The sequence below is a fragment of the Ascaphus truei genome, chromosome 16, assembly GCF_040206685.1.
Source record: "Ascaphus truei isolate aAscTru1 chromosome 16, aAscTru1.hap1, whole genome shotgun sequence".
NCBI classification, from domain to species: Eukaryota; Metazoa; Chordata; class Amphibia; order Anura; family Ascaphidae; genus Ascaphus; species Ascaphus truei.
Window position 1 is genome coordinate 1,016,225 of NC_134498.1, and position 16,609 is coordinate 1,032,833.

Genomic DNA, 16,609 nt, shown 5'->3' on the forward strand with positions numbered 1-16,609 from the left:
GGGAATAAAGGCTAAACAATCTATTGGCATTTAAATACCCCTCGCATGTCACCGATTGGCTACCTAATTGAGGAATTTAAGCCAATCACATGGCAGCGGGGAGGAGTCAAACACTCCATAGCAACCGAGAATGCATCTAGAAAAAAAGCTAAAATCAACTTTATTAATAAACATTTGAACAGACAATAACATAAACGGTGTCTCTAAAATAAAGAAAAAAGAATTAGTACACACTTTAAATGAACAGCTATATTCAAATACCAGTGGTGGTACAAACATATGACCACTGACATGATTTATTTTGAAAAAGAAGCACGAACTAAAAACTATGAGTACATTAAAGCATAAAATTCCATATTTCAAAATGTGAAATAGAATAAAATTTGAATGTTTAAATACAAATGTATCGTATACCAGCTCAGAACACATTATAGGGATATTGCATATATTTGGTATAAAGACCCAACTCCATCACTATTAGGCGAGGGTCAGTACAGGGACCATATGTCTATATCCTCATTGAGGCCTCCCGGATATAGTGTCCCTAATTTATATATCCAGAAGGTCTCTTGGAAGGACAAATCCTTAACCCTATCCCCGCCCCTTCTACTCTTAGGGACATATTTAATACCTTTAAAACGCAGGGACATGGGGTCTTTGTTATGATGTGAGGCATAGTGCTTGGAAAGGCTATGTGTTAAAAGACCATTTTTTATATTTCGTATATGTTCTTGTATACGTGTTTTTAGTTTACGTTTAGTGCGCCCAACATAGAACAAGCCACAAGGGCACTCAATTAGATACACAATATGGTCCGAATTGCAATTTATAAAATCTGTTATTTCATATGTTTCCTCAGTTTTTTGACACGAAAATTTTTTTCTATCAGAGTGTAGGTGTTTACACACAGAACATTTTCCGCATTTAAAGTTTCCACAAGGTTTTTTAATATCTAGCCATCTTTTATCTCCCAAAGGATCACTTTTAATATTAATGTCACTAGGGGACAAGGCATTTTTTAGGTTTCTTGCTCTCCTGTATATAAACCTTGGGAATTTAGAAATGTGGGTCCCTAAAATTGGGTCGTTTGACAGGATTGACCAATGCTTCTTTACAATCTTTTCTATATGAGAAGTCATTGAATTAAAGTTTGTAATGAAGGCAACATTACATTTTTCCTCACTTTTAGCTTGTTTCTTTTGTTGTTTAATTTTTGGAACTAGCATTTGTTTTCTATCCATTTGTCTCACCCTATCAAGATCATAGGAAAGTTTTTTTGAATGATAACCTCTTTCAAGGAATCTTGAGGTCAAATCACCGGCCTGTTTTTCAAAGTCGGTGTTGAGACTACAGTTCTTTCTCAACCTGTAAAATTGGCCCCCAGGTATATTCTGAATCCAAGATTTTTTATGGTTACTTGAGGCCATCAGGAGGTTGTTGGAATCAACGTCCTTGAAATGTGTTTTACTTATAAGGTTCCCCTCATCAGATACCGTCAGATTCAAATCCAAAAAGTTAATCTCTTTGACACTTTCCACATGGGTAAAGGTCAAATTCCTATTGTTGTTATTAATGTATTTTAGAAAAAGACTAACAGAATATTGATCCCCATCCCACAGACATATAATGTCATCTATAAAGCGACGCCAAATAATAATGTTTTCTCTGAAGGGATTATTATTAAATATGCAATTGTACTCCCATTCTCCCATGTACAGGTTTGCGAAACTGGGAGCAAATCTTGTGCCCATTGCAGTTCCGCAAACCTGCAGGAAGAATTCCTCCAGAAACATAAAATAATTATGCTTCAAAATAAAATGGATGGATTCCAGAATGAATTTTTTGTTCAAATCATGTAATTCAGCGTCGCTAGATAGAAAGAAATCCACTGATGCTAGGCCCTGTTGATGTGGTATATTGGTGTAAAGGGCCTGCACATCGCACGTTAACCACCTGTAGGAATCCTTCCACTCTATATTTTGTAACAGATTGAGCACTGATGTGGAGTCCCTTAAATGAGAAGGGAGTTTTTCCACATAAGGCTGCAAAAAGTGGTCAACGTACTGTGACAAATTGGCTGTTAAACTATTTATTCCCGAGATTATCGGTCTGCCAGGGGGATTTGTAATCGATTTGTGGGTTTTTGGGAGGTGATAAAATATCGGGATCTTGGGGGAACTAGTAAACAAGAACTCATACTCATTCTTTGTAATGACACCAGAAATATGGGCTTGGTCCAACAGGGTTTTTAATAAACTCAAGAAGTCCATAGTTGGATCTTTTTTAAGCCTAGAATAGGAGGAGGTGTCGTTCAGGAGCCGCAGTGCCTCTCCTTCATAATCCTTTCGGTTCTGTAGAACGACACCACCTCCCTTATCCGCCTGTCTGATAATCAGGTTGTCATTCTCCTTTAAGAATTTTAATGCTAGCGTTTCATTTTTAGTAAGGTTGTGTTTTATATCACTAGACTTCATATTATTACTCAATAGAGTGAAATCTTTATTAACCATGTTGAAAAAAGTCTCAACATGATGACCTTTAGAATGGGAGGGGTAAAATTTTGATTTCCCCTTAAAGTGAGTATGTCTCAGGCTTTTAGTGGGTTCTATGTTCTCATCTATAGCAACCTCAGGTGGAACTATGGACACCCCTATTTTATTTTGAACTTCATTACCTTCCATATCTAATTTAATAAAATTCCTTTTAAGTGTGAGGTTTCGCATAAATTTTTGGAGGTCAGTATACAATTGGAATGAGTTCGGCAAGCATGAGCGTGAAAAGGTCAAACCCCTGTCTAGAACCTTTTTTTGGTCATTTGTCAAAATAACTGAGGATAAATTAAAAATTCCATGAGAGGGAGATGTCACACATCTTTCTCGTAGCCTCTTTTCTTTAATTCTGGCCCCTCCTCTAATGGAGTGTTTGACTCCTCCCCGCTGCCATGTGATTGGCTTAAATTCCTCAATTAGGTAGCCAATCGGTGACATGCGAGGGGTATTTAAATGCCAATAGATTGTTTAGCCTTTATCCCTGATGAAGAGACCCATGTGGTCTCGAAACGCGTTGGACTAAAGAACTGTAAGACCTTTGCGAGCCACCCACAAGACAGCACTCCCAGAGAACCGGTCCGGTGATTTGCAGACTCGCGGCGAACTCTCGCGATCGCATGAAGTCATAGACCAGGAAGTGTTTGAGCAGGACGCCAAACAGCGTGCGCTCTGCTGCTCGATTGCCAGCTGGATCTGTGCAGTAGCGGGCATTGCGCACATTAATCGGGACTGCTGCTTACTGAAAGACTTGAGACTGCTTAAGACCTACCCTGAGGCATGGGGCTGGCACACCAGTGACTGGAGTGGAGACTATCCAGGCCCTACACCGAGACTGTTTTGGAGTGAGAAGGAGAGAGCCACGAGACCATCACGAGCGTCCGTTGGTGTTTGGGTAACAATAACCCTGAAATGCTTGTTTAATTTTGTTTAAATGTACGCACATTACTTACCTTCTTACTTGGTTACTAAAATTATCATTTAATGCACTATGAGCGTCGTGCGCTGTGTTTTTTGTATTTTTGTGTACATGATACATAAAGCTTGGCCCCCTGCAGAAGCACTTACCAAAATGTCCTCTTACTGTCTGTACTTTCCTCCTACATACCAATTAGATTGTAAGCTCCTCGGAGCAGGCACTCCTCTTCCTAAATGTTACTTTTATGTCTGAAGCACTTTTTCCCATATCCTGTTATTTATATTATTTGTTATTTATATGATTACCACGTGTATTACTATTGTGAAACGCAATGTACATTAATGGCGCTTTGCAAATAAAGACATGAAATACAATACAATGTCAGGGCTGGAAAATAGCTGCCAGCCCAGGTAACATGTAACTTAAGTTGGGTATCTGTGTTAGAGAACAATCTAACTGTGTGGTTCAATGTATGTCTGTGTGAGCCTGGGCTAGTATTGGAAGCACAACAATTCAGAGGGCTAGCCTTTTTGTGGGGCCAGGTGCAGTGCTTATGGACAATGGTGAGATGGGTAAGGACGTGCAGCTTGCTGGGAGAGTACACCCTCCAAATGCAGAGCATTGTTCTTACCCCTACAGTAGGTATGGAGCTGAATGAGGAACCATAGTTTGCGTCCTAGCCCCGTTGGCTCAGTTCTCATTCGTCAGTGTCAATTTCCCAGACTCTCAAGTCTCTCCCCTCGGGACTGTCCTAAGGCACTGACTGGTCTGTTCCTGACCACCTTGCCCCTGATTTAGCTTAGCGGAGGAATGGTCTCCACAGAGGTTTTTAAATGGATGATAGGAAAGTGTACATGCCAACCCTGATCAGAGTTGCCCAGTTCATGGTTGGTCTTAGTACCTAGAGATCAATATACAGTATAATGAACTGTACGGATCAGGGACTGCCATCCCTCACCTCTGGGATACTCTGGAACAAACAGATTTGAGGCACCATCCAGCGTGAGCTAGCTTTGGCAGTGTCCTGCACTTAACGAGCTAGAAATCCCCCATATCCCCCATTTTGGTGAGTTGTTTGCTCTGGCTAAAATAAACCTGCATTTGTTTAACCCCTACGTTCTGCCTGGTGATTACGATCCCTAGTAGTCATGTCAACCCCATACCATGACACCCCTGACCCAGAGGACTCTGGAAAAGATTCAAACGTTGGAGTCCCTCGTTATCACTCCAGCATGGCCAATGAGACCATGGTTTGCAGACCTGATACCGATATTGGTGGAATCCGCAAGGACTGAGCCTGTAATAATGAAGTCCTTGAATATTAAATTAAATGGTTTGGCTATTACTGAACTTAACTCCTTGAACTCTTGGATGTATGCCATCGGGGCCAGGTGCATTATTTCCTTTATTTTTTTCAAGCTGCCTATGAACTTCTTCCTCATTTAACCAATTGTTCATTAATATGGAGGTTTGTGGCTTACTCTTGCGGCACTACTATTGAAATTGATTGTTCCCTGGTAAACAGAGGCAAAGAATTTGTTTAATACCTCTGCTTTTTTCTTATCGCCAATAACCTGCCTGCCCATATCAGACTGAAAGGGCCCTATATTTTCTTATTTTTTTGTTATTAAGGTACTTAAAGAACTTTTTAGGGCTGATCTTACTTTCTATTGCAATCCTTTTTTTCTTTATCCATTTTTGCTAATTTTATTGCCCTTTTGCAATTTTTGTTACATTCCTTATAATTCTGAGACGATGCCTCCGTCCCTACACTCGTTTAAACCTTGTATATGTGAGTACAGTGGCTGTTTGCTTAAAGTATGTGGATGTCGGTTTTTATTTGTTTTTACTATCGTTTATTTTAGTTTTTTGCCATTACAATTTCAGTGTTCTTTCTTTCAAGGTTTGAGTGTGCATTCTGCTCTCAGCTCTCAGTCATCGGTGGACAGTGAATTAAGTACCTCTGATGACTCCATATCTATGGGATACAAACTACAGGACTTGACTGATGTTCAGGTTATGGCTCGCCTGCAAGAAGAAAGTAAGGCTCACGAGATTTATGTTCTTGCCTTGTGAATTTATGTCTAGGATAAAGCAGTAAGCGATACAAAATAATTGTTTTTATTTTTATTATGCATACATGAACGCTATGTAATTATGTAATCCAGTTTACTTTGTCTATACAGAATTTTCACCAGTAGGCCCTCTCAAGCTGAACCATGCTATTTGTAGCTCCTGGGACCCCTTGGTTTAGTTGCCAGTGTTTTCACTCCTAAGGAAATCGTAGGTCTGTCAAATCTCGCAAGTCCAGCGGGCCAATGGCAAGCTGCAACATTGGGAGGGAAGATGTTGCGGCTTCCTATTGGACGACCGTTTAATTGTCCAGGAAATGACATTGGCAACTAAACTGGTAAGAATCTTAGAAACAGTGCCAATTAAAGTACCTCATTCTTAGCCCCTTTAAAGCTGCAGTTTTCCCCCCCAATATGTGCATCAATACAATCTGCACACTGACAAGTGATTAGCTAAGTTGCAGATCGATCCGTTCTCATGAAATCGAACGATTTGCTCAGGGTTATTTAATTCAGTTATTGCTGCAAAACTGTACCCACAATGCATAATTCTGTGTGTAAGATCATGTGACCAGGCAGGTACTAGAGACAATTGGTGCACTGCTAGGGAGAAGGCAGGGCTCAAGAGTCAGAGCCTGTCTCAGAAGAGGAAGTGGGTGTCAATTTGTAAATGGTTTCTATAGCAACAAAAATGCTTCTTACATTATAATACCTTCAAAATGTCTTTTAAAATTTTTTTTTTTTTTTTAAATGCTACAAGTATTTTCTCAAAGTACAGAACTGATTTATTAAAAAAAAAAAAAAAACCCACACATGCAGGATATTGTTTGAACTGCAGCTTTAAAGTTCTCATTTGGTTTCAATTTCCATTTACACATTATTACTGTGCATAATTTGAGCTTTTTAGTGCCATTATCTACATTTGGACAATGTCTAGTTTAGATGCTGTGGTTTCAAAGCTAATTATTCTTCTATGGCATGGCTGATTAATCCAAGAGTTATATCCTAGTTGTAACAGTGCTGGTTTTCTATTGCGGCAACTGGGGTTGTGTTTATTTGTAGCCTGTGGCACTGGGACATACATTCTTATGCTTCTATGCGTTCCTACTCATTGTTACTGCAAAATTAAAGTTTATTGACACTATGAAACAAGTAGGACAACGCACATGCACATTTTGTTAGCTGCTGAATGTCTGAACAATTTAAATATAATAATAATAAAAAAATATATCATACTCAATGACAGGGCACACAAATGGGGAGTTGTCGTTTCCTACTTTGGGTTACCATTTTTTCACTGAAGACCACTGATACTAGCACCTTTTTAGTTATTTTTGCTCCTGTCTGCCTCGCGGTAGCAAGGTTGCTCTCTCAGATGCCTCATGGATGTCTTTTTCAGGCACCTCACACACTTGCCTTACCAGGTTTTGTTAAGAGCTGCTTGCTTTTAGTGGGAAATGCTGCCATGCTTGGACCTGCTGCAGTCTACGGACCGCAAGAGTCGTTACATGATGGCACAGCATATTCGTCCGTATGTTCCACCAAGCGAGCCTAAGGGCAGTTCTATACTGTTTGCAGCCGTGCGCATGTGCGAACGTGCATGCCGCATGCTTTTCGTGTATATGCGGTGTATGCTGTGAGTGAAGATACTGTGTGGGTATATAAATTTCCCACACGTGGCTGTCACCATTGCTGTTCAGCTGCTGGAGTGGGGTGGCAGGGAAGAGAGGTTATCGGCCGCCAGTGGGGACACTGCTGGTTAGTTACCGCACTATTTCGGACGTCTTGGATGGCCAGCAGGGTCTGCCGGTGCCACATACCATTCTTTCTCCCCCTCCTCCCCCCACCCCTCTCTTTCCGTCTGCTGAGAGAGGAAGGATGGTACAGGGGAGTTCGTTCGTGAGCTCCGGCAGAGCAGATGGGAGGCAGCAGGTAAGAAGAACGAGATGGGGTTATGGAGGGTGGCTCGGAAGCCACCTCAATCGCACACCTTTATTTGTGAAAGGGTTAATGAGGTAGGAGGAGAAATGGTTTGAGGCACAGGGGTTAAAGAGAGGTGGGATGGGGGAGGTGGAGGGTTGAGAGTGCTAGAAGGAACCAGTGACGAGCGGGGTTGTGGCCTTTTTGGTTCTTGCTGCACTGAACGGACAACTCCCTCCCTTCAGGGAAAAGCGCGGCAGTAGGAGGGATGTGGGGAGTGTGCTGACAGATCTGAGATATTACACACATGCAGCATCTTCAGAGCTGCACCTGCAACCCCACAAAATGGCATCAAGTAATGCCACGGTAATAATCTCACGTACCGACTTGCTGTCTTCTTAAAATAATTTTTTTTATTACTGTAATACTACGTTACCAGTATATTGCCCAACCCTAGGATACACCGCATTGGGATAACCTCCCACCCCCCCCCCCCCCCTCTGAAGGTCAATTCAGCAGTTAATAGGATCACAAGAAAGACAACCATTCCCTCAGAGGATTGTTCTTTTCATGATCCAAAGGATCGCACAATGAAAGGGGCTTTAAAGAAACTGTATTCTACAATTGTTGCAGCTTGCAAAACTGATCGTTGCGATGACCTGTATGTCTAGAACTTTGAACATTTTGGCAGTGGAAGAATAGCTAGAATCAGGAGCATTTCCCTGCCTTTCTCTACAAAATTTCTACTCCTGTAAGGGAAGCAATATATTCCCTATTTAATGCCTTGTTTGATGCTGTGCAGTTTATGGCCAGATCTACAACCCTATCTGTGTCAGCCAGAAGATCTCTATGGCTAAGAACCTGGGCTGCAGACGCTTCGTCGTAAAACAAGCTGGTTTCTCTTCCTTTTTCAGATTAAACTTTGCTCGTGAAGCACTTGATACCATCTTGTCAAAGGCTTTAGGAAGTAAAGGTTTTCTCGACGCAGGAGAAAAGACTAAGAACAATACATTTTCGTCGGAGAGACAGTCCTTTCAAGATGCCAGATACTACAGGCCAGGAAGAGGATATTGGACGTGAGTGTCAACCAGCCCGTCAAACCCAGGGCCGTTGAAGGAGTCAACCCGGCTCTAGCTAGATTTTTCCAAAGCTTGAAATACGTCCGCCCTGTCCCTGACAAGGTCTCTGGTAGTCTCTGTGTTCAGGGATGCATAGATCAGGATGACATCGGACTGATGGGTTGTAGAGCTGTTAAAAAGAGACTATGCCCTACAATTTTAGTAGAGGTCCAATAGAGCACCTGTTCTGGGTACCAAAATGTTCCCAAACACAAACGACAACTAGCTTTACAAAAATCTACCCAGATTATGTGCCAGCAGCATGTAATTCAGAAGGTTCCAGGAGAACCTCCAAATAAGGGTATAATTCCAACCTTTTCGTGGTTCCCAGGGCTGCAGGGGATTTTTGCCTGGTACTAGACTTGAAATATAGGTTGGCAGTCAATATACTAAAGCCACGGGACATATTGGCAGCAGTCGATTTTAAAGGATGCATACCTGCATGTTCCAATCATGTAATCTCACGCATAATTTCAAGAATTTCTGGTGGCAAATCGGCATTCAATTTTCTACTCTACTCTTCAGGCTAGCTGCAGCCCCAAGAACTTTCACAAAAGTTCTCTCTGTTATAATTGCTCATCTCCATAAACAGAGAATGTTTGTGATGCCCTATTTGGACATCGTTTAAGACACCATAGCATCTAAGACATTTTCAAATAATTTTTCTATGCAACAATGGGTCACGAATTCGTTAGATTTACTTCCAAACTATTCATCTAGTCAAAGAAAACCTGAGATGGTTTGAATCTGGCAAGAAGAAGAGACTTGAAGATTATAAAATATTATATATACAGACAACAGCAAACCAGTCTGGGGAGTGCTTTTTCAGGTAGCCTATGATCAAAGAGATTAGTCATCAGGACTTAATATTCTTCCCATAAATATCTTTGAGATTTGAGTGGTATTGTAAAACAAAGATATCTGGGGTGCACCCTTTATAATATATTACAGATGGAGGTGATAGAGATGTTTACCTCAACTCTTAATTAGAGATGGTACTTTTTAAAGGAGAAACATAGGAAAGACCAAAAGTATAGACTGAAGTATTGAAAATATACTGGCCACAGACTTTGCTACTGCTCAACTGGAAAAGGATCTTCCTTGGATCCTCATATGGTAAGTGTAAACGGAATACAGTGAGCGCAAAGGAGAGAAAAAAGTTGAATAAATATTTGTGCGTCTTTATCACTGACAAGTTACTTCGACATGCAGGGGGCCAAGTGCCAACACTCGTTACAAAAGCTGATCCATTGTTTCACTTGTTACTTGTTTCTCATGGGTGCCTGGTTTAAGGATTGATTTAACATCTATATTGTGAATCTTAAATGAACTGGGGGAGACTTGGTCACTTGAAGCTCATCAGTGGTGCTCTGACGTCCAAGGGAACCAAGGGTTCCTGGTTTCTATTGGTTACCGGAGTGGTCATTGACCCTGCAGCTTTTTGTCTTTCATCAACCATTATTCACTTTAGGGTCATTAAAGACGCAAAAATATTTATTCAACTTTTTTCTCTCCTTTGCGCTCACTGTGTTCCGTTTAGATTTGAGTGGTATAACTGGAGGTGTTGCATTTTTCTCATCTCAGGAGTGGCATTAAAGATCTTTTCCCAACTAGCATATCTAAATAAGCAGAGTGGCACAAGAAGCTTGCAAGCAATACAAGGTTGTGAAGAGGGTTTATGGGCAGAGAAACACACACCCACTTTAAAAGCAATTCATATTGCAGGAAAGTCGAATACCTCTGCAGGCTTTTTAAGTCCTAAGTAGTCCTCAAAACCATCCTTGCGAGTGGTCTCAACAGGCAAGATCTTCTATCAAATCCTGGCAGGTGGGGCTTGCCAGAAATTGATCTCGTGGCAACAGGAAACTGCCAGTGTTCTGTTCCTGATTTCAGAGAGAGTTTTACTTAGAAGCCTTGTCGATCCCATGGAATTTCTGTCTGGTTTAAGTTTCCATCTCCTCTGATTTGCAGACTTTGTCGAGATATCAATAGACCCTTGGAAGGTTCCCATTCTTCCAGATCTCAAGGGCCCAATCAAACATCCCAACGTGGCTCAGTTGCCTTTTGACGGCCTGGAGAGTGAGAGGCGGCATTTAGAAATATATTTTTTTTTCACAGAAAGTTATTAAAACCTTTATGCACCAGAAAACAATCAACATCAATAATCTACTACCGGGTATCGTATAATTTTCTTAAATTGTTCGGGTCGCAATCATTAGATCCAAATGCAGCTCAGATGCATAATATCCCAGATTTATTGCAACAATTATATATGGTATGTGTTTGAATTCCCTTAGGGCCCATGTACTGTATCAGCACTGGGTATATTTTTTGAAACACTACTTGCAGTTCAGAAGGATGTCAAACGCTTCATGAAGGCAGCAAAAAAAAAAAAAAAAAAAAAGCGGCCTAGCATACGCTTGGAAGCATGAATGTGCCTTTTGATCCGCTACTATATTTATCAGATAAATGGCTGACTTTGAAAGATGTGTTTCTTACGGCCATTGCATCGGCCAGAATTGGTGAGCTTCGTTTTATCCTGCAGAGCTCCATAGTTCAGAATACATGATAAAATGATCGTTTACAGTATCACAATTTTGTCCAAAACTGGTAAAGTCCTTCCATATGAATCAAAAACTAATTATGCCTCAGTATCTTCTATAGCAATATGGATTAACCTTTGTATTGAAGAAGCTTTCAAAGCCGAACAGTTGGAGTGTCTATTAAAAATCAAGGTGCGTTCAAAAATAGCCATGGCAACTTCATGGACTACCAGAGCACAAGCCTCTGCTAAAGACATTTGCAAGTCAGCAACATGGGCATCACAAAATATGTTGATAGGCATTATACTGTAAATTGGCCATATTTCCCCCCCAGTGAAGCTAAATTTTGGAGGAAAGTTCTACATGCAGTTATTCCAGATGGCTCCCACCCTATGTTAGTTCATACAAATAGGCATATCGCCATCATAGTGGATGATGGAGTAAAGCATTTTTTTTACCGTTATTTTTCTTTGTGTGGGTCTCTCCATGACTGTGCACAATCACGTCCCGAAAAGAAATGAAGGGAAATGGAAAGAAGAATGTGTTTGCTCTGATGCTCTGATTTGTTTGGATACCTGAAGAGAAAAAAAAAAAACCCCCACCCAGTTTCAGTATTAAAATTATTTGCTTTTAATCTGTTCCATTATCTCACATGTAGTGGCCTTAATTTAGAAGTGAACACTGCATGGCGCGGTTGCAAAGACAAGAATAGAAAGAGTCCTCAGTTGTTTATGGAAGAAAATGCCAGCTCTCCCGATGTTATGGCCTTGTACTCTGCCCCACAGTCAGGTTAGTCTCGCGAGTCTCAACCGATTTCAGTGTATCCACGTGTGCTACTCGCGTCCACCGTGGGAGCTGACGTCACCGCGCTCTGTTAGGCACTGCCACTGTTAACCCTACATGTTTCACTCGTATGGGCTTCATCAGAGACTGACTCAATCTCTCCTCTCTTTTATATACCTCCACTACTAACCTATTTGATATTAAGCCTAATTACAGACACAAGTATACACATCTGTAGTCAAACATTAACTATTTGGGCTAGTCTGTCACCTGTCAGATCAAGAGCAAGCAAATTGAAAAGGTGCATAATTTGGTAAGGGATTGGTTAAGTCACGGGTGCGCAAACTGGGCGCGGCAATTATAGAGGGACCGCGTGAGGCCTCTATAAAACACTTACCTTCCAGTGACGCTTCGCTATGGTAACCCGGAGTCACGTTACCATGGCAACGTGACGTCACATGACTCAACGTGTCATTTGACGCAGGGTGGTGCGGGGGGCAAGGTGCCGAGAAAAGCAGGCAGGGGTGCGCCCGGTGAAAAGTTTGCGCACGCCTGGGTTAAGTGATAGAATATATTTGAAAATAGGAACTAGATGGCAAGCAATCAATGCTAAATGTAATTGATTAACCTAAGGTCTAAACTTAACGTCTAAAAGGTGCTAGTTATTGGAAACTTAAATCAAATGAGACCTAAACTTGGATTAAACAAGTGGCTGAAAATGGTACAAAAACACTATCTACAATAAGTAATACTTCATAAGGACAATACCACATACATACAGCAATTACAAATATCTTAAAAATAAAATTGAGGTCACAGATATATAATAATGAATGCTTTTCATAAAAAAAAGTGCAAAGTTCATATCCATTTGAATACCTACAGCCGAGGTGAGCAACCCTGTCGCCATTCACCACAAGTGGTGAATTGGGCATGAAAGTGTGGCGAATTTGAGTTTGCCAGCTCTCACAGGGAAATAAACTTTTTCCTGTTGGTGTGTGCTGGTTTCCGCTTTCTGAATGAGTCAACGAGGTGAGTCAACCAGCAGCAGCAGGTGATAGTGCTGAGGTGAGTCTAGCAGCAGCAGGTGATAGTGCTGAGGTGAGTGAAGCAGACGAACAGTGTGTGTTGTTTTAAATGTTCGATTGAGCAACCTAATTTCTCAATGTTTACATGATGTGGCGGTTTTAACTTCTCATTCGACACACCTGTGGCTACATTGAAAAATAGGTTTCCCACCTCTGACCTACAGTATGCAGCTTGGCTAGACGTACAACTAAGGTGCTAGGTGTAGCGGGGGAGGGGGTTTGGCCCAGTATTAAAGGCGTTACACCCCATTTGGTCACCCCTTGCCCTCACCTGGGAGGCGAGAGGTTAATTGGAATGATGTCCAGTACTGTGTTTATGCCCCTAAAACAAACAATACAAACCGGCGCCTAAAAAGTCCAAAAGTAGTCTGTACAGAGTCCAATTGGATTGAAGTGCAAGAAAATTGTTTCCAATCTTGTACTTCCAGGGTCCACTGCAAGATGTTACGTGGTATATGTAAAACAAGCAGAAAAGAACATCATAGTGCAAACTGCTGGTTAATCACACAGATACACAAACACTGGACAAACAATACAAAACAATAGACAAACACAAGCAAGGCTGAAAAAATAAAAAGCGTTAATTTAATAAAACATATATATAAAATAACAAAAATGAACAATGGCAGACGACTGGTCCGGTCAAGTAAAACCGGAATCCTACTCACAAGATGTTGGAGTAAATGCGCATTGATTGGGCGGTCTTGGTAATGACTCCAGTAGCGTCGGGTTGATGCAGAAACTGCTCCAAACGCTGTCACTCACTCCTGGACCGGAAATCCGTCACTGGGGGTGGGTCTTGGGGGAAAACCGCCTCTTCCTGCTGCCAATAACACAGACTGAAGATCTCTGTGCAGCAGGGGATGGACAATGTGATGGGGGACACAGGAAAAGGGACTTAGAGGCTTCAGAGCCTATTCCTCAGTGTTTATGCCCCTGCTTCAGCACCAAATGTGTATCCCCCTGTGAATGTGTATTTTCCCCATCTCAGTGTTTGCACCAACACCGGGATCCAGTCGGGAGGGAAAGGGTTGATGTTAATTTTGTATTTTATAGCCCTTGTTCCTTTTCCCGCCTTTGCAGGCTCCATTTTGCAGCCTCTCCATAGGTCGCCATTGGAGCCCCATGTAACCCTATGGAGATTCCGGCGATTTGGGCCCGATATCGCAGAAGACCAGCAGGTGGCGCTCGAGAGGAGGAGCGGCGGTTCCCCATTGAAAATGAATGGAGTAATGCATTTCAATTGGGATTCCTCGACTCCGACCTTCAGGAACGGGCTGGCAGCCAGCCAGACGGCAGAACCGCAAAAGCGGAAACTATGTCTTAAGAGAGCTTTGATCAGGTCTCGGTCAAGTTCACGTTCAATTGGCGTGGGAAACTTAGGTTCTAGGGCACCCCTGAATAAAATTAGTTTTTCCCCTAGACCCTAGGAACCCCCTCACTCGACCCCAACCGGGTCCGACAACTAATGGCGGCGAGAAAGGGGCGCACTCGCCACGAGGGTAGCCCCATTGGCCGCAACGGCGGAGAAAGCCGTGTGGCTTTCAAACAACTACAGTAGAGGCAACGTTTATTCTAACATTTGCCGTAAACTAGCCGGGTTACATTCTGGGTATGTGCTGGGTATGTTCTGGGCTAGTTTGAGGCACGTTTAAGGCATTTCTGCATTGACTAACGACCCATAGGATTAACACAGCAGGGATCCCTGGCAGTCCAATTCAGTTTGAATGGGACTGCCAAGGACCCCCCGCTGTTAATCTGATAGGCCATTAATCAATGCAGAAATGCTGGGGCTAGTTTAAGGAAAGTTTAAGGCTTGTATTCAGAATGTACCTGGGTGTTTCCTGGGTTTTTTGGGGAATTGCCACTGGTTTTTGTTAGAATAAGAGTTGCCTCTACTGTAAATCCAAAACAGTGAAAATGCTGACCCTCCCCGAGCAACAGAACGGAGTCAGGGTAATGGATTAATTTGGGTTTCTGCCATTGACTTCAATGGCAGAGAGAAGCCACTTCTGTGAAATGTGTCTTTAAACTGTATTTTGTGTATCTCCGGTCCGGTGGGTCGTAGCGAGCTGAAACTTGGCCACCATGGAGAGTCCCCTCCAGCATGAGGGTCTGGCAATTTCCAGCCGAACTGATTATTTTAAGATGTTTAGATATTAAGAAATGTACTGTCTTTTGGGTCAGGTATAAAAGCCCGCAAAAGATACTGGCTCTGCTATATGTTAATGCTCAGGGGGGCGACCATTTGTCTACAACAGGCCCCCTGATCAAAGGCTTCAACACCCTGATTGTGTACACTAGGGTGGAGAAAAGCAGGGCTTGAGTGGTCTGTAAGTGTTATATTTCACACCTACAGGCAGTGGTTTTCCTGCCCAGATCTGTCTCTGGCAGACTGAGAGGCGTCATCCCTTTAGTGTGGGGTTAAAGAAATGAGACCCCAAGTCAGGGAATGTGCGCATGTGTCAACTAACTGGGGGTATGTCCCAAAAGGCTTCCCACGTTAGCTGGCACAAGGTAATTGGGTGCAGGTAATTGATGACCAATACCTGACACCCAATGTTAGGGTATAGGGCTGGAATCCCATATAAACAAGTGTAAGCTCTGCACCCAGTGTCTTCGTTACTACATCTACTTGTTACCTGATGCCTGAATGAATTGCCAAACCCGTACCTGATTGATTGCTTCATTTGTCCAACCCCTAAGTAAGTGTTCATATTCTGTATGTTATTTGTATATCTTGTGTGTTCTCCTTTTTCAAGGAATAAACTTTCTTTATTATATCCAAGTCGCATTTAATTCTACCCAGTTTATTTGTGTGTATTATAACCCTGCACAAGCTCCCGTGGCACTAAGATCTCAGATCTTAAAGTTGGAAGGATGGTCCTATCCCAAAGTAGGGGGTGCCAACTCGTCATTTGTGTGCACTGTAATGGAGGCACTCTGAGAGAAAAATAACAGGAAACTTTTTTTTTTTCGTGTACCTCATTTCCCCAACATGTCTTAAGGTGCAGAGATTTTACTTGCAAACATATGTACCCAAAAGTACTTTAAATCTCTAATCTGTGTAATTACACTTTGTATTAGGTTAATAAGTACTGTGTACCAAGTAAAGAGAAGATCTTCCTAAAATCTACTGTATTAACTATTTAACAAGAGAGGCAAAACTAATGCATTGCAGGCACATTGTTTGCCAAAGAAGTTATTTGGATACATACATACATGTATGGATGGTTTTCGATTACATGTTTGTGCCTTTTGAATTCACAGGTCTTCGGCAGGACTATGCTTCCAGTTCTGCTTCAGTTTCCCGACGCAGTTCAACCACCTCCTTACATTCCCTCAGGAGAGGCACCTACAGCGATCAGGAGTTTGACACTTATAGTTTGGAGGACGAGGACGAATATGACTGTTCTCTGTCCTACCGTAGCACACATAGGTATTCTCCATCTCCTCTCAGTTCACCTAGATGCCAGTCACCCTCTGCAACTGGGGACAATACCAAGGCCACAACTTCACGCATCAGACCTCCTAGGAGATCCGTTCAAAATCATGTGCAAGACCGTTTGAAATATCCAAACTCCGAAGGTAGGATATGTGCAAGCCTAAAATAATCCATG

General features: G+C 42.1%; 1 protein-coding gene across 6 annotated transcripts in view; it reads left to right on the forward strand.

Moving 5' to 3' along the window:
• LOC142467249 (SLAIN motif-containing protein-like) overlaps positions 1–16,609 on the forward strand; it is a 67,734-nt gene that overhangs the window by 44,956 nt on the left and 6,169 nt on the right. For all 6 annotated transcript variants that reach the window (XM_075572701.1, XM_075572703.1, XM_075572698.1 and 3 more), the window contains 2 exons: positions 5,369–5,506; positions 16,260–16,577. In XM_075572701.1, the coding sequence (XP_075428816.1) occupies positions 5,369–5,506; positions 16,260–16,577 (456 nt within the window). The remainder of the gene's footprint in view (positions 1–5,368; positions 5,507–16,259; positions 16,578–16,609) is intronic.